We start from the raw sequence: 18,838 nt of genomic DNA on the forward strand, positions 1-18,838 counted from the left end.
AAGAGAGGGAGGGAGGGCAAGCCCAATGCAATAGTACAGATGGGAGTTCTCATTCCTTCACCTCCCAGCCCCGCCTTGACAGGTGCACCCAGTGGGACTGAAATGTGTCCACGGCCTGCACTGGAGCGGCAAGTGCACCCACACCAGCAGATGCTTGGGCTAGAGGACATGGCAATGTGGAGGTGCAGTCTTGCCCTCACCTACTCCTGGCCCTCACAGACTCAGCCCAGCACACACTCCATCCAGGGAGCTCCTTGCTGTCCCCAAGGAGTAACTAAAGACAACAGGGACTCTGGATGAGCCTTTCCAACCCACCATCCTCTGGGCCCGGGTCTCCAGGTTCTCCAACACCAACTGGGCCGAGCCATCTCAAGTCTAACATGGTACCTTTATTAGAATTGATCACTCCTTAGCTCCCCCCAGGGGAGCTATTTTTGGATCTCGAGGGCTAACCTCGGAGCAGGGCTGACCTTGTCCCCGAGCTGAACTTGGCCCAGAATTTGTGGCCTGAAACTCACGGCCCCACACTCAGCCACTCAACTCCATCCGAGGTCGTCCGAGGGCCTGGCCCTCAGGCGTCCTGTCTGCTTGTGCTGGCTTGTCTGCTCCTCACAGGTTTGCTGAACAAGGCTGGGTCCGGTTCCATCATGGCATTGAGAAGGGTGTTCTTTGCCACTTCCTCACTCACTTCATCAAATAATTTAGCCTCAGCCAACAAGTTATTTTTGTTCAAACTGCCGCTCAAGCCCCTGAACAAGCCATTGGAGAACAAGTCATGAGTCATACGTTTTGGAGCTGGAAAAAGCAGCAACTCTGGGGCGGCACTCCCTCCCCACAGCAGTGGGATGACCGGCTCTGCCTGCCTGAGAGGTGGGGCTCTCCCACACCTGCAGGTCGTGAGCCTGCGCTGGACCCTGGCCTCTGGCCTCTAGCATCGGGCCACTTTCATCTCCTGACTCTAGCCGGACCCTTCCCTCTCCTGTGCCTTTGGGGTCCTACCCACCATCATCACCACCACCGTTTGCTGAGCACTTGCCGCATGCTAGACACCGTGCCAAGCTCTATGTGGGTCTCAGCCTCCCTAAAACCCTGAGAGAGAGGAAGGTTGGGCTACATATGTTTTTAACCTGTCTGTGCCTCAGTTTCCTCACCTGTAAAATGGGGGATAGTGACAGGACCTACCGTGCATGCATTGGTGGTTAGGACAAAGTGTGAAAAGGCATGTATAGGACAGGACCTGACACGTAATACATGTTCAATGCCTGTTAGCTAGTGTTATTACTGTGTTATCATTGCATTTTGCAAACGAAGAAACTCAAGGTACAGGAAGAATCTCAGCAGTCTTAGGTAACTTCCCTGTGCACATCAAGGAAGTGGGAGCAGAGACAGCAATCCAGGCCCTCGGCTCCAAAGCCTGTGTTCTTAACGACTGTGCTGTAGCTCTGCTGCCCTGCACTCCCCTCGTCTAATGGGGCGAACACCTATTCATCCTTCAAAGCCCAACTCACATGTCACCTCCTTGGTGAGCCGGCCTCAACTCCCCAAATGAACATTCCTCTCTCCTGGGGCTCCTATAGGTCCTGACATCCCTCTGTCAGAGACCATTAGTGATAACTCTTTGCATGTCTATCTCCCCATAAACCCGTGGTCGGCAAACTGCGGCTCGAGAGCCACATGCGGCTCTTTGGCCCCTTGAGTGTGGCTCTTCCTAAGCCTTAGGAGGACCCTAATTAAGTTAATAACAATGTACCTACCTATATAGTTTAAGTTTAAAACATTTGGCTCTCAAAAGAAATTTCAATCGTTGTACTGTTGATATTAGGCTCTGTTGACTCATGAGTTTGCCAACCACTGCCATAAACTATCGCTTGCTCTTACCACTGACAGCCCAACCCTGGTGGTGCCAATGAGCGTCTGAGGAGAATGATGGGGAGAAAGACAGGAGAACGAGAGAGGCAGTGACCCCTGTGGTATGAGCGGAGGACCCCGCACTATTGCTCGCAGAGAGTGATGCACTCTGTTGGCCCAAATCCCAGAAATGATGGTTCTGCCAATCACAAGTCTTCTCCAGTGGGCACTTAGGAGACCAGGGTACCCACGAAGGGGATGGGGTAGAGCCTAGTTCTTAAACAGGGACCTGAGCTGCTGAGGCTGAGAGAGCCGATCTCAGCCGATGCCCTTCGCCCTGGGAGGGCAGGGAGCCCAGGGCATCTAGAAGTTAGCGCTCAAGGCCAGGCAGGCTTCCAGGAGGCACAGAGAGGAAAGGACCTGGCCCAGGCTGGACGGGAGAGCAGGGGTTGGGGCGGGTAGAGTTGGGTGGCAGATCAGGAGAGCGGGAAGAAGCTGTGGACACGGTGCCTCTGACGTCACAGGCCCTTTGGGCAAAGGGGCAGGAATGGACAGCACTTGACGTACGTTCAGAGCTTGAGAACCAGGCCCTGTGCTGACCAAAGCCCTCACACACCTACCTCCTCCTGTACAAGGGAAAGTGGTCCAGAGTATCGGAATGGGGCAGATTCTGCGTCTCTGGAAGCATATAGAAGAGGGACAAGGACAGAATGGCCGAGATGCAGCCAATATAATTGGTGATGCTGGGAGGACTCCAGGTGATGAATGCCAGGGACACAAAGGATCCAGATGCCCAGGCCAGAGTCACCAGCCCCAGACCCGTCGTCCTGGAAGGAAAGATCAGAGCTTGTCTAAGGGGCCTCGGAGGCCCAAAGGCTGGAAGAATCAGCTCCCCCCAATCCACAACCTCCAGTCTCCACCGTGTCCCCACACCCAGCGTGACCTGGGAGAGTGCAGTTCTCTGCTGGTCAAAGCAGGTAGTCATTCGTCTGGGCCTACCTCGTGGGGTCAGGAGTGGGAGAAGTAAGACCCACGCAACCCTGAGGGGGTGTGCAGAGAGAGAGAGTGGGTAGGAGGACACTGGGCCATCAGCGAGCTCTCCCACGGTGAAGGGCCTGAGACTCAGCCACGGCCGAGCCGGTCCGTGCGAGGCAGACACGGGGACAGACTGCCCGGGACCAGTGCTACTTCTGCTGCTCGCTCTGCCTGACCTTGAGCCAGTGCCTTTACCGCTTGGATTCTGTTGTCTTACATAGGCTAAGGACGGTGTTTGGGAGCTGTTTTTGTGAGGGTTTGATGGAATAATCCATGTAAGCTGCCTGTCCCCGGGGGAATGCCCAAGCTTAGCCGCTGCTGTTCGTCTTGGCATCGTCCCGCCCTCTCGCCCGCATGGCCTGCTCCCACCAGCCCATACCTGAGGATGGTGGGCAGGAGCTCGGCACCGTAGGCGAAGAACAAGGTGATCAAGGCGCTCAGGCTGATTTGTCCCACCAGGATCAACAGCATCAGCGTGGTTTTCAACTCTGTAGCCAGACAATGTGACCACCTGAGTTTGGGGCAACCTTCCCATCAGGCCAGGTAGGGGAGGCCTGCCCAGCAGCAGTCCCTGAACCCTGCTCAGAAGGCATCTCAATGGCCCATCCCCACCGCCCGGCCAGCCCACGCAGGCGTGTGGTCAGAGGAGAGGTTCCGCCTGCTGAGGCCCGGCCAGCAGTGGGAGAGCTGCCAGGAGGATGGGCGGTCACACCATCGACTTTGCTGGGCTCGGCCCCCACACCCATGCCTCCCGCAGTCTCCTGTCTTCCACATCCTCCCCAACCCGAGCACCCCGCTCCGTAGGTGCATTTGCGGAGGGAGAAAGGCAGGGGAAGCCGCTTGGAGCTGAGGGTTCACTACCCCTCCTCATCAGCCTCTGCTGGATCCTGGTCCTGTTGGCCCCACTCCCCACTCTGAGCCCAGCTTTTCTTGGCCCTGGGAGGAGAGCAGACATATCTAGTGGGGATTCTAGTCCTGGTTTTCTCTCACTGGTTAGAAATTTTAAACCTTTCTGCTTGACGCATTATAGACTCACTTAAAAAAAAACAAAAAAAAAAACCAAAAACACCACCAAGCAATAGAAATTGAAAAAGGAATTTGTCTCGCCATTTTGTTTTAGCCAGTCCACACTACCAGCATCTCAGAGAATGAAGGTCCCACCCAGTCAAGAGGCTCACAATTCCAACCCTCAGAGAAGGAGGGGGAGCCCCCTTGAGGCAGACCCTGGACACAGTGGCCCTAGTCCAGGCCCCAGCAGCTGAGGGGGTCCTTGTGGGCAGCAATTCTGATTGGGGGAAAACTGACATCTTAATGTCCACATCCTCAGCCCTGTCACTCTCTAGCCCTGTGAGCTGACCTGGAGGTGGTGGTGGAGGGGGGGTTACTCATTTGCCCAAGGGCTCTTTGAAATTTTGAAAATATTGCCAGCTTCCCAAACCCCTGGCTTTCCTTCTTTAGTTCTGAGCCTATGGGACGCCAGGATGCTGGGTCCCCGGGTTCGGCGGGCAGGTTCAGCCTTCCTGGTAAAGTTACAGCTAACAGGCATTTTCCAATCAGAGGCTACAGATGAGCGGCCACGCCTTGGGGAGCAGTGGAAAGATTATTTTTGCTGCATCCGTTCACATTTTTTTTTCTTTGTTTGCTTGTTAATCCTCACCGGAGGATATTTTCCCACTGATTCTTAGAGAGAATGGAAGGGATGGGGAGAGACACAGAGAGAGAAATATCGAGGTGAGAGGCACATCGATTGGTTGCCTCCATTGGGGCTGGGGATTGAGCCTGCAACCAAGGTTATGTGCCCTTGAACAGAAATGAACCCATGACCCTCCAGCCTATGGGCTGACACTTAGTCTATCCACTGAGCCAAACAGGCCAGAACTGTTCACATGTTTTTTTTAAGATTTTTAAAAAATAGATTTTTGAGAGAGAGAGAGAGAGAGAAAGGGAGAGAGAGAGAGAGAGAAACAATGATATGAGAACAAAACATCAATCAACTGCTTCCTGCACACCCTCTATGGGGGATTGATCCCATATATTCTGACCAGGAATTGAACCAGCAACCTTTCGGTGCATATGTTCTGACTGGGAACTGAACCAGGAACCTTTCGGTGCACTGATGCATCTGTGCATACCCAGGGATGCATCACCCGATCTAATGTGGATTGAAATCAAGTGGAAGAAGGCTGTCCACTCTCCTGCCCACACAGGGATGATTACTCCAGACAGCTCACCCTCTCCCAGGCCTCTGAGAGCTGTGAGTGCCTGGTCTTGGGGACCCCACTGCCCAGGGAGGGCAGTGCTCTAGTGGTTAGTGCCTGTTCTGGAGGTACCTGGGCCCCTGCAGAGAAGGTAGGTTGTAGGTGTAGGATGCTGACTCCCAGGGTGTCTTGTTGGAGAGACAGGGCAAGAGGCACGAGGGAGGGATTTGACAGAAGGCATGGGGAGGGGGAAGGGGGTGTACCTGAGGGGATGAAAAGAATAAGCAAGTTCAGGAAGCTGCCTTGGAAGAGAGACCCAGCCATAGTCCACTTCCTCCCAAAATGCTCAAAGAGAAAGATGCTGCACAGCCGGGCAGGCATCCCCATCATGCCAGGAATTATCGTGCTCATCTGGTACTTCACACCAAAATCCCTCATCTTCAAGGTCAATGTAGAATAGCTGTGACCAACACTAAACCTGGAATGAGACCGGAAGATAACTACTCAGAGAGAACGAGAGAGAGAACACTCACAGATACCCTCATGCAGACGGGGCAAAATGAAGACAGAAGCGAAGGAGGGGGGAGCAGGGTGGGAATGGAAGGGAGAAATACACACACATCTGGAATCTACCGACCACACCCAGTCCTTAGGCCTTGCTCCCTTGCAGCCAGGCCATGCCCCATTCCTTCACCAGAGCTCCTGGCATGCACTTCTGTTTGCAGTCCCTGCTGGCCAGCCTTGGGGACTCACCACACACAGCCCATCACCAAGGTCACCTTGCGCAGTTGACTATTGTTATAGAAGTCCAGGATGGAGGCATTGGTCACATTCTTTCCAGGCACCTGTAGCTACAGGACAAACAGGACCAGCCAGAGGCAGGGCGGGGACCCCAGCTTGCTCCCACCCCTAGCAGACCCACAAGGCCCTGCCCCCACAGTGCCAGCCTGGTCTCTGGTCTTCCCCTGACGGGATTTGATTTTGCTGTCACTGTTCCCTTCAAGCAGTGGGCTAGAGACACCCTCTGGGCCAAGACCCACCTGAAAGGATGAGGCGGGAAGAGGCCCTTCCACAACCCCCAGCCCTGCCCTACACTGGGCCCGAGGCCTCTTACCTTGTCCAACAGACTTAAAGGAATGGTCCTCTTGTTCATGTCCGCTGCATAGCGCAGTACGTGCTTGGCCTCCTCTACCTTCCCCTTCACCAACAGCCACCGAGGGGACTCTGGGAGAATCCTGCATGGCACACCCTCCTTTATTCATCACTCCAAGATGCCCCAGACACCCAAGTGGGCCCCATCTCTGCCTCAGGGGTGGCCATCCTGTTCCAGCATGAGGTCATTCAGATAACAGAGGCCTTGAAGGTGACCGTCAACCGCAAGATGTCCTCCGTCCCTCCTTGAAAGTTCATCCCTTTCCCTTCCTAAGCCACACACAGGTCCCGCAGCTGCTCGGTGTCACCCTGGCCATTATTTCCCCTGCCTGGCAGTGTCTTTCCTCTCAGCCACCTTGAAGAGCTCAACTACTTTCTACCTCCAGGGTCATCCTCACCTGCCCAGGCACACGGAGGGCACTTGTCTTCCAGGCCCACACCCGTTATTAGAGCCCATCTACATCGCTGGGAGTTCAGCCCAACACTATGAAAAAGTTGTCCCCTAAGTGGCTCCATTTTTCAGTCCCTCCTCATTCCTCAACTCCCTGTCGCTCCAGGGAAGTCAACTCAAGGTTATCAAGACCAACTTTACTAGACTCTTTTTTGTTTGCCCTTAACCCTGACCATTCCTTGTCCTTAAATCTTGCCTTTTGGTTTTCTGACCGGCTCTGGCGTCCCTTTAACGGTCTCTTCTGAGGAGGGTTAATGCTGGAGTTCCAGAGGCTCTGCCACTGGCTCTCTCTCATCTCATCCCCACGTTCCTCCCAGGGAACAATCCACTCACTCCGTCCCTTCGAGGATCCTTCCAACTTCCAAGTCCGTCGGACCCAGCCCCGGGCATGCCCCGGGCCCCTCAGCTTACCAGATAAAGGAGACGAGGAATAACACGGGGGCCGTGCCCAACAGAAACAGCAACCGCCAGTTGGAAAAGCTGTAGGCGAAGGCACTCAGGAAAATGAGCCCCAGAGAGTAGAAGCACTGGCTCAGGATGATGGCGTGGGCCCGGTGCTCGCCCACGAGCCACTCAACAGCTGTGCAGAAGCCAAGAGGACAAAAGCCCGGTTAGCTCGGGGTCCCTGAGGCGGCTCCCGCAGCCAGCCTTCTGAGACGCCCAGCCCCGCGTGGGACAGTTCAGACTGAGCACACATTCTCTGTCCCTCTAGGCAGCCCGAGGTGGAGGTTGCTTCCTCCGCTCCATGTGCCATTGGATGGCAACTCGGTCCTGCAGGCTCGTGGCCCCTCCCCCGACCCCCATCGTCTCAAATCCCGCCCTCCCGGTGCACACTCCCCTCCATGCACCCCGTCCGTGCAGCCTGGCCTCACTTAAAGCCATGCTGGTGATGCTGTGGCCCACCAGGGCCTGGGACACCCCGAAGCGGAAGAACAGGTACTGGTGAAAGCTGTTGACGAAAGCTGTCCCAAAGCCAAAGATGATGATCCCCACGTTCGACAGCAGGATGGAGGGGTAGCGGCCAAGCCTGCGGGCATCGAAGGAAGGCTGTGTCAAGCGCATGAACCTCCGAGTCTGGACCCAGCCCAACACTCGGGCCAGGTCCTGAACCATCCATCGGCCTCCAGTGTCCCCCCCCCCTTGCCTCCCTCAGTCTGAGACTCAGCTCTGCATGCCCATGAGGAGGAGGCAGGGGCGCCCCAGGGACCGGAAGAAACTCTGGGGGACTCACTTGTCGCTTATGAACCCGAAGATGAGCGCCCCCGTCAGGAGGCCTGTCAGGAACATGGACTGCACGGCTTCCGGGGAAAATTCCTCACCACACACCAGATCAAACTGGGGATTACACGCAGGGGTTGGCCACAGGCCTCCGCCTAGGGCCAGCCGTCTGGTTCCTGAGACGGAGTCTCCTCCCCGGGTGGGCGTTTAGGCAGAAGGGGCCTGGGACAGGGACGGGCAGCAGGCCTCAGCTGTCACCCCTGCCGTCCATCCTGCATCTGGCACAATCTGGGAGTTAGGCCTGAAGAGCGGGACCAGGGGCAGAGCCAAGATAGGGGGTAGATGGAGAGGTCCCTGTTTAAAGGCCAACATCACTAAAGACCATTTCCCAAATGCAGATGCTGGGCTCCAGCCCAGAGGTTCAGATTGGCAGGTCTGTGCTCTGAAGGGCCCAGGTTGCATCTGAGACTGCTTTTTTCTCCAGCTCCCTACCTTCTGTGAGTTCAGAGGGCAGAGCCACAACTGCAGAAGCAACTCCTTGGACAGATGGCAAACCCTGCCTCTGTCCCTACCCCCAAATCCACTCTAGCTTTCTGGCTAAGAAGGGCGAGACTAGAGCTGGGCAGCAAGAATTCTAAGTTTCTGCCTCGGCCCTTCCTCTGCACGGTGACCTCGGGCCAACTCCTTCCCCTCCCCGAGTCTCAGTTTCTCCACTTGTTTGGGGAGGGGGGGCACATCTCTGGGCCCATGCCACCGGCAACTCAGGACAAGTCGCACCTCATTGATCACTGATCGCGTCTTGCTCTCAGGATAGACCCACCCCTGGCTGCACGACTGTGTGTAGTTGAGGCCATACTTGATGATGGAATCCAAATCCCAGCTCACAGGCAGGAACATGCGGCAGGTCAGGAAGCTGCCGTTTTTGAACCGGGGCAGGGTCAGATTCAGCTGCTCAGCCTCTGACAGGTTAGGGCCCACGGCCAGAATCCAGCTGGTGTTGCAATAGGCCTTCTGCTCTGCGGCCACGAGGAGGTCCGCGTACATGAACACGACCGCCAGGAGGTTGGGGATGAAGGCCAGGGCCACCAGCCTTCGTTGGAAGGGGCCAAACTTCCCCATCGCTTCCATGATACTGGCAAACTTGTCACCCTGGTTGCTCTCTATGGACCTCAACCTGCGTAACAAGAAGTCCAGAGACCAGGAACGGGGTTGTTCTGCCGCCATCTGCTGGGTTAAGTCCCTGTAAGAGGGCTGGGGTTGGAGCTCCATTGAATTGTCTTCATGTGTCATCTGTTCAGAGAAAGGATGCAGCTCAGTGTCTACCAACTGACTTGAAATTGGCCTGTCTTAGAACGATTTGGATTCCAACCTTGATGTTCTCTGTAGCTCCCACCTTTGCTTCTGAAGTTTCTTAGTTAATTTGACCCCCATTGGCCCGCCCATTCCTATTTCTTGAATGTTTTAGACAATGTCCTGCTAAGTGCTGAGTTCTCCGACAATTTCCCTGCTGCTGAAACTTAGTTTACACACACACACACCAAGGCACTACCAGTCTTGCAAAAGTAGAGTTCTCCAGGGAACATTGTTTCAAGAAAACAGCACCTAAAACATCCCCCAAATGTGGATCAGGAGTGGCCAGGAACTAAGGCCACAGAGATGGAGCTGATGCAGTGAGGCATCAAAATAGCAGGGTGAGCCCAGCCAGCGTGACTCAGTGGTTGAGAGTCGACCTATGAACCAGGAGGTCACAGTTTGATTCCCAGTCAGGGCACATGCTTGGGTTGTGGGTTCAAGGAGTGTAGGAGGCAGCCAATGAATGATTCTTTCTCATCATTAACTAGAGGCCCAGTGCACGACATTTGGGCACTGGGGTGGGGGGGTGGCCCTCAGCCCAGCCTGCATCCTCTAGCAGTCCGGGGCCCCAGGGAGTGGACCTAAGCCAGCAGTCGGACATCCCCTGAGGGGTCCTTAGTGCTGCAGCCACTGCTGCTGTGCTCGCCAGCCATGAGCCCAGCTTCTGACTGAGCGCACTGACCACCAGGGGGCAGCTCCTGCATTGAGTGTCTGCCCCCTGGTGGTCAGTGCATATCATAGCCACTGGTTGTTCCCCTGTTTGGTCGATTTGCATATTAGCCTTTTACCATATAGGATGTTTCTATCTCCCTCTCCCTTCCTCTCTGAAATCAATAAAAATATATTTTAACAAATATGTGCAAAGATACCCATTAGGGTGGCTAATACTTTAAAAACAAAACAAAACAGCAAGTGTTGTTGAGGAAGTGGAGAAATTGGAACCCTTGTACAGTGCCGCTGGGAATGTAAAAGGGCAGCCAAGGAATGCAGGCAGCTCTAGCAGCTGGAAAGGGCAGGAGAACGAATGCTCCCCAGGAGCCTCCAGGAAAGAACGCAGTCCTGCCGACTGACGCCATGACCTATGCCCAGTGAGGCCCATTTTGGACTTCCGCCTTCCAGAGCTGCGACGTAATAAATGTGTGTTGTTTGAGCCACTAAATTTGTGGTCATTTGTTACAGCAGCATAAGGAAACTAATACGGTGCATACATGTGTAAGGTGGGAGGGGGGCGGAGGTGGATGGAGGAGGCTTCCCAGGGAGGGCACTTTGCCCACAGATCTCTGGCTCTCAGGAGCCAGCTGTCCCCACCTTGCCCTCGGGGTTCCCTTCAGTGTCCCCCAGCATCACCTGAATGCCCACGGGGCTCTTGACAGTCAGCAAGGCCCTGGAGCACTTGCTCCCTCTACTGACCCCACAGGTCCCCTGGCAGGTGGACAGGCCCAAGGTAATTGGTTCTCAATGTACAAAAGAGGAAAGTGAGCCCTGGCCAGTGTTCTCAGTGGTTAGAGCATCGGCCCAAACACTGAAGGGTCTCAGGTTCGATTCCCGGTCAAGGGCACCTACCTGGGTTGCAGGTTTGATCCCCAGCTCCATTCAGGGTGCATGCGGGAAGCAACCAATCTATGTCTCTCTCTCACATCAATGCTCTCTCTCTCTCTCTCCCTGCCCCTTTCCCTCCTTCCCTCCCACTCTCTCTAAACACACACACACACACACACACACACACACACACAAAATCAATAGAAAAAATATCCTTGGGTGAGGAGTAACAACAGAAAAAGAGGAAACTGAGGCCTGGAAAATAAACATATAGCCAGAAGCAATGCTCCGTCTGAGGCAGGAAATGGCCTGATGCCACCCCAAACCCACACTTCCTGGGCAGCCTGCTCCTTTCACAGACTCCACACAGTCGAGCGGTCCTGGCAGGCTCCTGTCCACATCTGTGCTGAGAATACGGCCCCACACTTGCCAGGTGTCATCAAAACTGCCACCCTCCCCGTCCCTCCTCCCTGGAGACGGAACCACAAACCAAAGCCAGGACCCACCTCAGCATACTTCAGGCCTACCCAGGTGGTTGGCAGCAGAACCTTTGGGTTCCATTGGTGGCCAGGAAGTAGTGTCACAATGGGGCAGGGGGTGGGGTAGGCATGGTGAGGAGCAGCATTCCACTCCAGGGGCATAGCTGGCCAGAGACCCCAGGGAGAGACTGGGGCAAGACAGGTGGGAAAGTCTCCACATGAGCCAGCTCCACGCCTTTGTGCAGACTGTTCCCGGCTCCTGGGGCCCCTGCCCTCCCCTTAAAGGTCCCACCTCCACTGAGGGAAGATCTTCCATCTGTCCAGACACAACTCACCTGTCCTCAGTCCCCAGGCCTACGGTGGGGGGAGGAAGGAGAGGCAGAGGGGGGATAGGACCCCCTTCAGCTGCTCCCAGATCTGGGGGCAGCGGTGAGCGCCGAGCCTCGGGCCTGGCCCCCTAGCAGCTCTGTGCAGGGCAGTTCTTCCACTGCCGCAGCAGGGAGGGGAGAGAGCAGAGGTGGAAGACTGGTGGTGAGAAGTCTGGGAGCTGCCATAGGATGGCTTCTCCTTCTCTGGAAGGAGGAGAGGCTGTTAGGAGGCAGAATGAGGGGATGCAGATGGGAGGTTAGAAAAAGCCATTGGTGAGCCCGGCCGGCACAGCTCAGTGGCTGAGTGTTGACCTATGAACCAGTAGGTCACGGTTCGATTCCGGGTCAGGGCACATGCTCCGGTTACAGGCTCAATCCCCAGTAGGGGGCGTGCAGGAGACAGCTGATCAATGTTTCATCATTGGTGTTTCTAACTCTCCCTTTTCTTTCCTCTCTAAAATCAATAAATAATAAACGCTTAATATGCAAATTGACCAAAATGCGAAACTACTGGTCGCAATAAGGCGCACTGACCACGAGGGGGCAGGCGCTCAATGCAGGAGCTGCCCCCAGCCTGCTGGCCCCAGGCCAGCCAAGGCAGGTGCCAGTGGAGACCCCAATTGCCCCTCCGATTGCCCTGGCAGAAGGAGGTGACAGGCAGCGGCAGCGGGGAGATTGTGGGGCAGGGCTGGCTGGCAAGCAGGTGGCACCAGGCTGATCAAGGCAGGTGCCAGTGGGGCTCCCCGCCCCCTGATTGTCCCGCAGATTGCTCCACAGATCAGTCCTGATCCGCTGGCCAGGCCTAGGGACCCTACCCATACATGAATTCCATGCATCAGGCCTCTAGTATCTACACTAATAAAAGAGAAACATGCAAATTGCTGTCACTCCGCTACTCCCACCAGCCAATCAGGATGAGAATGCAAATTAACCCAACAAAGATGGCGGTTAATTTGCATATGCAGGCGCAGAGCGAAGACTGAAGGCTCCGCCGTAGCGAAGACTGAAGACTGAAGACAACTGAAGACTGAAAAGGCGTGGCTTCTCCACTGCAGCCGGAGCAAAGGCCTGGGTCCCGGGTGCCCAAGGAAAACTGGTGCCAGCAGCCAGGGGAAGGAAGGCCTATTGCACAAATCTCTTCATGCACAGGTCTCTAATATATATATGAAAAGAAAAAGCCACTGGTGAGAGTTGGAAAACAAGCTGACTAGAAAAAGCTGGTGGGAAAGCTGGGCGCAGTGAAAGGCCCAGTTGTGGCTGATGACTAGCAGCTCATTCACTGAAAAGATGTGGTGGGCGTGTGACCCTTTTCAGCAGTGCCCCACAGTGCCCAGCAGTCTGGGGTGCAGGGAGAGAAAAGGCAGATGTTTGGGTTCTTTAGCTGCTATCGTTTTGCAAATTGGGGCACAACTAAAGGGTGAAAGGGATAACGTACAGGATGCTGGCAAACAATGTCTATCTCTCCATAGAAATGAAAATGATGGCTTACAGCCTCAAATCTGAGGACAGAGGTGGGGAGGCAGAACAAGGTCTACAGACCACAGGGCCCAGTGGATGGTGTTACAGACAATGTGTCCTCCCCCAGTCTCCCACATTTCTATGTTGAAGCCCTAAGCCCCAGTGATAGGTAAAGATGGGCCTTGGGGCCCTAACTGGTTTGGCTCAGTGGATAGAGCAGTGATGGCAAACCCTTTGAGCTCGGTGTGTCAGCATTTTGAAAAACCCTAACTTAACTCTGGTGCCGTGTCACATATAGAAATTACTTGATATTTGCAACTATAGTAAAACAAAGACATATTTTTGATATTTATTTTATATATTTAAATGCCATTTAATAAAGGAAAATTAACCAAAAAAATGAGTTCGTGTGTCACCTCTGACACGCGTGTCATAGGTTCGCCATCACTGGGATAGAGCGTCAGCCTGTGGACTCAAGGGTCCCAGGTTCTATTCTGGTCAAGGGCATGTACCTGGGTTGCGGGCACATGCCCAGTAGGGAGTGTGCAGGAGGCAGCTGATTGATGTTTCTCTCTCATCGATGTTTCTAACTCTCTATCCCTCTCCCTTCCTCTCTGTAAAAAAATCAATAAAATATATTTTTTAAAAAAAGAAGATGGGCCTTGGGGAGGTAATTTGGGTTCGATGAGGTCATGAAGGCAGGCCTTCCTGATGAGATTAGTGGCTTTCTAGGAAGGAGAGAGATCTCGCACCCTCCATCCACACACACAGGAAAGACCATGTGAAGGCAGCACGAGAAGGTGGCTGCCTGCAAGCCAAGATGAGAGCCCTCATCAGAACCTGCCCCTGCTGGCACCCTGATCTTGGACTTCCAGCCTCTAGGACTATGAGAAAATAAATTACTGTTGAAAACCACCCACCTCTGGCACTGGGTGAACTTAAGGCCAGGTCAGTGGGTTGGACTTGGTGGGCACAGTGTCAAAGTAGAGGAGGTGGCAAGGGAAGTGCGGGTGCCTTAGCCTTTGACAGTGACACAGGGAACACAAGATGCACAGCACAGGGCCCAATCTCAGGGGTCTCTCTGAGGAGGGTGGGCACTAAGCCTGGTGGCCAGGGGGCTCCTCCTGGGCAGAAGCCAAGGAAACCGAGACGCTAACCCCTCCCTGACAGATGAGTGAGTGAGTGGGCAGCGAGTGAGGCAGTGTCCAGGGTGGCTGAGTCAGGGCCACACTTGAGGACTCAGTCCAGCCCAGTGCCTGGCAGTGTCCTGGGGGTGGAGGGTGGCCCTCCTTTCCTATCTCCTTGGACCCTGGGGGCAGACTGTGAAGCCCTCTGCCTTTCACACCCAGGACACTGCCAGGCAGGGCCGCCAAGATGAGTCCTTGCTGGTTAGTGTTAAGGGACCTAGAAAATCATCCATTTGAAAGTGGGAAGCCGGAGGCCCAGTGTAGGAGGGCTCCTGCACCCAAGCCTGAGATGGGAGCTCTGCACTAACTTCCACAAAGCTGGCTATAGCATGAGCAGTGGGCCCACTGCTAGCACGACCCCAAATCTGGGCTGTTCTGGGCTCCCCAACCGAGGCAGAACAGCCCAGCCCAGCCCAGGCCGCCCACAGCTCCTTGGGGTCGAGTCCACATCAGGCTGCATGTCTTCTCGGGGGTCTCAGCTGCTGATCTCACACCAGCAAGCACCCAAAGACGAGCATCTGCCCATGGGCCAGAGGAAGCCACGGGGCACGCTGTAATACACCCAGGGGGAAAAAACCTTTCTCCCCAGGGGCCCCCAGTCCCTAAAGAAATGAGTCTCCGAAGACCTGTCCGGAGGCAATAGGTGAATTTTGCATCTTGCTTGTGCCAATAGAGGGGTCCATCTAAGTCTCTTTCAGGAAAGATCACTGCGCCTCAAAGGGATGCAAGGGTCCGTATCTTAGAGCTGGAAACCGCCTTCCGCTTTGAACTGGCCTTTCCCGGCTCCACTTGGGTTTTTATTTCTCACCATGGCAGTTTCAGCCCGGGTGCCACACTGTGCCAAGAAACACGGTGCAGTGTCCCCAAGAGAAGGCTTTGGCTTGGGACTGACTCCATGAGGGTAACCAAGTAGGAAGCAAAACAGAACTGTCTGTCGCTTCATAGCTGAGAACCGTGAATGACAACTGTCCCGGTATACGAGAGGATTGCTGGACGCGTCCATGCTGGGTTTACAGAGGAGAACTGGTCAAGCACCTACCACCACCTCTAGGCGCCATAGAGATAGAGGGGTCAGGGGAGCTGTACCCCCCACAAGACTATCAGAGGGCAAGTTACAACTAAGACCCTGACCCAGAAGAGGGTGTTGGGGTGGGGCTCAAGGGATAAGAAGGGGAGAGGCCCCATCCCAGGTGCTTCTGGGAGTGGGCATGGCAGTGGGTGCTGGTGCTGGTGCTGGAGTCGGGTCCTGGTGTGTTGCCTCCATCAGCAAAGCCGGACTTGCTCTCAGGTCCTGCGGTGTCCAGGGAATTAGGTCAGAAGGACGTGCTTCTCACAGAGGCCTCCCCTGGGCTGGGAGTTCTTCCTGAGGCCCCCGTTTCATTTTCTGCGGGCGCTAACTTCTGAGTCCTAGAGGGAGCGAAAAGCCATCACTGGCCGACCCAGAAGTGACTCCATAGCAGTCAGATGTCTCCCCTAAGTAGGGGATCTAACCCCAAGGCCAGTCAGATGTTTGTGGTTCCTAAACCCCCTCATTGGTCTGTAAGTGGCCATGGACGGATGGTGAGGCAGAGGCGTGGGCTGCTGAGGTAGGGCACTGATGGGAAGCCAGGGTCCCGGGCTGCAGAGAAAGTGGGCTGCTCACCGCAGCTGGGGGCCCTGGTCCAGGTCCTGGATGGTGTCCTTCATGGCCTGGCCACGTGTCTCGGGCAGCAGCGCACAGAGCAAGCCCGCCCCGATGGGGAGGCTGCCGTAGATGACCATCGGGAGGGCCTCGTGGTAGTCGCCCAGCAGCATCACCAGGGGCGTGAGGATGCCCGCGATCCTCGAGAAGATGGCCACCAGCCCCATGCCCGTCTGCCTGCGGGGAAGCCCGTGCCAGCTGGGGACCTGGCCTCAAGCCCAGGCTGCAGTGCCAGCTCAGCGTACTTCCTTGGGAGGGACCAGATCTCTGTATGGCCCCCCAGGCCTGCAGGGCCTCCGGGCGCATCCAGCGCCCCTCCCTCCCCCCACTGAGAGTCCAAGGCTGCTGCCACCTCCAGGCCTCTCTGTCAGCGGCTGAGCTCCTGCCCATCTGTCCAGTTTCAGGGCGAAGGCTGCCCCTCCTGAGTACCCCACCCCCCACATGACGGTTCCTTCTTCGGAGCCATTCATTCTTAGATGTATCCCATGGCACAGTCCTGACGCGGCCGGGGCGTGGCTTACTTCACTACCAGCCGGGACAACTTGGATTTGGACGACATTTGTAGATGCCCTGGCCCCCACCCAGCACGGCTGCCCAGAGCCACCCCGAAAGCTATATGTGGGTGGCGGCGAGGGTGGAGGAGGGATGGCCACCATCAGGGTTTCGTGAGCGGAGGAGGGGAACGGTGCCAGCAGCCCTTACCTGATGATGGTGGGGAAGAGCTCAGCAGAGTAGACGTAGGAGATGGTAAACCCAGCAGCTGTGGCGAACTTCCCCACGATGGCCAGTACGGTGCCCACTACAGGCAGGTCTGGTGAAGGAGGCTGGTCAGCCACACGGAGGGCAGACAGCCCATCCCCTGGGCCCTGCTCCCTGCCCCCCGCACCCAGACACCTAACCCCGGGGAAGCCCTCGCTCCAGAAAGAGAAGCCATGGGACTCTGGCCACAGGTGAGGGAGGGTGGGGGGGCCAGGGGAGAGCCAGTGCAGGTACCTGCCGGGACGAAGATGATGCTGATACACATGAGGCCACCCAGAACCAGAGTCCCCATCTGGCTCCACCTGCGGCCAAACCACTGCATCATGAAGATGCTGGAGTAGCGGGCGGGCACCTCCACGGCTCCGAAGATCAGCTGCGTCAGGTAGATGTCCAGGCCAAAGTCCCCCACCTGGAGGCTCAGGCCGAAGTACCCCAGACTGTCCACAAACCTACAAAGTATCCAAGGGTCCCTGTCACTTCTGGGTGACGAGACACCATCACACTCAGAGAGGGGTCCTGACTTGGTCAGAAGTCCCCGTCAGGGAGACTTCTGCCGTCGCCAGCTATGCCTTGGGCAGGGATGTTGCTACTGTTATGAATCGTCATGTAAATATCTGATACGCAGGATGGTCTTAGGCGACCCCTGTGAAAGGGTCGTTCGACCGCCAAAGGGGTCGCGACCCACAGGTTGAGAACCGCTGGGCTAGACAGCCAGGGAGAGGCCCCGTCATTCCCGAGCAGCCCATCCCAGCCAGAGAGCCACTGTCCCACATCCCTCGGTCCCACACCAGGGAGGGGCATGGCCCCAGTGCCCTCACCAGACGGCAAAGAGAATCAGGGTCACCTTCCGGAGCTGGGGGTGTCTGAACAGATCCAGGGCGTTCCCCGAGGGGCCTGTCTTCTCAGGGGCCAGCTGGGGGGAAGGCACCGAGTGAGGCCCGCAGAACGGCCTGTGGGTCAGACCAGGGGCGGGCAGCGCCCTGCCCTGAGTACCTGGCTCAGCAGCTCCGGGGAGAGTTTCCGCCCGTTGACTGAGGCCGCCTTCTCGATGGCTTGTTTCGCCTCCTCAACCCGCCCCCGGGCCAGGAGCCAGCGGGCAGACTCTGGCAGAGCCCTGCAGGTCAAGAACGGGTGTGTGTATGGGGCACGAAGTCCTAGAGCCCCCTAGTACCCGAGAGCCTCCCTGGCTGTTCCAGTGCACACTGAACCCCATACCCTGGGCAGGCCCCTCTCCCAGACGAGTCCCTGAGCGGGCCATGGGAGGAACGCGGGTCTACACTCTAAGCCCGTGGGAGCACGGCTGACCGAGGGTGCTCGCTCCGGGAAGCACCTCCTCACCAGAAGTAGAAGAAGAGCAGCAGGACGGGCGCGGCGCCTGAGATCTGAAAGAGCCGCCAGTTACGGACGCCATAGGCAAGCCCGGCCAGGGCCATCTGCCCCACGGAGAAGCTGCACTGGGCCAGGACCACGGCCTGGGTCCTCCGCGAGGGCCCCACCCACTCTGCCACTGTGAACGGAGACGGGGAGACTGGGCCAGGCCCTGCCCTCACACCCCCCATCTCCCCAGAAGCCACCCTGTCAGGTAGGGGCCTCAGTCCCAGCCCAGGAAGCACAGGTGTGACCCTGTAGGTGTGGTCCCCAGCAAGGCGCCCTGAGGCAGTGTGGGGATGAGGCCAGTCCCCAGGGCGTCCGCCTGTGGCTCAGGCTGCAGGCCAGATACTCACGCAGGGTGACATTTGTCAAGGCGTAGCCAGAGACGGCTGTAGCCACAGCAAAGCGCAGGACCATGTAGAGGTCAAAGGTGGGCACAAACGCCGTGGCCAGGCCGATGATGGCGAAGAGCAGCAGCTGGATCAGGATGCAGGCTTTGCGACCAATCCTGCGGCACAGAGGGGACAGGTCCGGGGGGAATCTCGGAGGGGAGGGGAGAGAGGGAGACTCAGCCCTGCCCTGGGCTCTCTGTGTGGAGGATACACGGTCCCACCCTGAGGCCCTTGTGCTGGTGCCTAAGGTTTGCTAGGGAAGAGGTGAGCTAGGCAAGGGATGGGCTAGGGAAGGGGTGAGTGAGGGAAGGGGTGAGCTAGGGAAGGGTTGAGCTAGGGAAGGGGTGAG

At 56.4% G+C, this 18,838-nt stretch overlaps 2 protein-coding genes across 2 annotated transcripts in view; both read right to left on the reverse strand.

Moving 5' to 3' along the window:
* Nucleotides 1–2,320: 2,320 nt before the first annotated feature.
* SLC22A14 (solute carrier family 22 member 14) lies at nt 2,321–9,211 on the reverse strand. The gene is made up of 9 exons (XM_015564864.1): nt 8,680–9,211; nt 7,916–8,019; nt 7,557–7,711; nt 7,096–7,264; nt 6,196–6,316; nt 5,835–5,932; nt 5,345–5,559; nt 3,263–3,371; nt 2,321–2,675 (listed from the first exon to the last, which is right to left on the reverse strand). Exons 1-9 carry the CDS (start codon nt 9,190–9,192, stop codon nt 2,465–2,467), a joined length of 1,695 nt encoding a protein of 564 aa, XP_015420350.1. The 5' UTR covers nt 9,193–9,211; the 3' UTR covers nt 2,321–2,464.
* Nucleotides 9,212–15,515: 6,304 nt separating this feature from the next.
* Nucleotides 15,516–18,838, reverse strand: part of SLC22A13 (solute carrier family 22 (organic anion/urate transporter), member 13) — a 6,993-nt gene continuing 3,670 nt past the window's right edge. The window contains exons 3-10 of the mRNA XM_006765068.1: nt 18,451–18,605; nt 18,065–18,233; nt 17,720–17,840; nt 17,545–17,639; nt 16,961–17,175; nt 16,670–16,778; nt 15,929–16,144; nt 15,516–15,693 (exon numbers count right to left, since the gene is read on the reverse strand). Of these exons, the coding sequence (XP_006765131.1) occupies nt 15,600–15,693; nt 15,929–16,144; nt 16,670–16,778; nt 16,961–17,175; nt 17,545–17,639; nt 17,720–17,840; nt 18,065–18,233; nt 18,451–18,605 (1,174 nt within the window). The 3' untranslated portion in view covers nt 15,516–15,599. The remainder of the gene's footprint in view (nt 15,694–15,928; nt 16,145–16,669; nt 16,779–16,960; nt 17,176–17,544; nt 17,640–17,719; nt 17,841–18,064; nt 18,234–18,450; nt 18,606–18,838) is intronic.

This window comes from Myotis davidii, unplaced genomic scaffold (assembly GCF_000327345.1).
Source record: "Myotis davidii unplaced genomic scaffold, ASM32734v1 scaffold81, whole genome shotgun sequence".
In the NCBI taxonomy this organism is placed as follows: domain Eukaryota; kingdom Metazoa; phylum Chordata; class Mammalia; order Chiroptera; family Vespertilionidae; genus Myotis; species Myotis davidii.